Source organism: Lathyrus oleraceus, chromosome 3 (genome assembly GCF_024323335.1).
Source record: "Lathyrus oleraceus cultivar Zhongwan6 chromosome 3, CAAS_Psat_ZW6_1.0, whole genome shotgun sequence".
In the NCBI taxonomy this organism is placed as follows: Eukaryota; Viridiplantae; Streptophyta; class Magnoliopsida; order Fabales; family Fabaceae; genus Lathyrus; species Lathyrus oleraceus.
Genome location: NC_066581.1, coordinates 290,789,168 through 290,790,073, shown reverse-complemented (window position 1 = coordinate 290,790,073; position 906 = coordinate 290,789,168). Strand labels below are relative to the sequence as shown.

At 34.7% G+C, this 906-nt stretch overlaps 1 protein-coding gene across 1 annotated transcript; it reads left to right on the top strand.

The window, feature by feature from the left end:
• Window positions 1-279: 279 nt before the first annotated feature.
• LOC127130914 (uncharacterized) lies at window positions 280-636 on the top strand. Its single transcript, XM_051059868.1, has one exon. The coding sequence runs from the start codon at window positions 280-282 to the stop codon at window positions 634-636; it is 357 nt and encodes a 118-aa protein (XP_050915825.1).
• The last annotated feature ends 270 nt before the right edge of the window (window positions 637-906 follow it).

Below are 906 nucleotides of genomic sequence, written 5' to 3'. Positions count from 1 at the left end.
ACCTACAATCTTAAATAAAATTGATAACAATAAATAGAAGAAGAAAAATCGTTGTTTTCTGACCTTTTATAATTATCCAACAAATCAAACCACAAAATACTTTTAGTAAAGTTAAATATAGAAAGTTATACCAATCTCTCTCACACACTATATAACACCATCAATCCTCCATTTCCTTCTTATCAAATCCCCAAACATATTCTCTCAATACAATTCTTCAAGTTATCATCAATGACTTCCTCCAAATCCTTCATCCTATCTTTACTCTTTGTCGCAACAATGTCAAGCATTAACGTTGAAGCGCGTAGTGTTCTTCAAGCAACCGTACAACCACAACCTATCACTCCAGATTTACCAAACCCATCTCATCCAGATTTACCTCATCCAGATTTACCTCAGCCAGATTTACAAAAACCATCTCATCCAGATTTACCAAAACCATCTGTTGAAGATTTACCAAAACCATCTCATCCATATTTACCAAAACCATCTGTTGAAGATTTACCTATAATTCCATCATTGCCTAAAGAAAGTCTTCCACCATTGCAGACTTCCATTCCATCTTTCAGCGTTTCACCAGTGTCATCACCAGCTCCCGCTCCAGCTCCCACTCAAATTCTCAGCACTCCCGAATAAACCAATTCTTTTTTCTTCTTCTTTCTGTTTTTCTCCCGAACACTTTCAGTCCATAAACCCTAAACACCGACTTTCAAATTGCATTATGCATTCAAATAAATATATGCACTACTATAGTACACACATTGCCTCATTTGTGTGATGAAACTGTATGACGTTAGAATGACAATAGTATTTTTGTTGTATTAATTGTATGACTAAGAAGCCCTTTAAAAATAAAAGCGGATGGAAGAAATAATTTTGATCTTGTTGTAGGTTAACATATATGTT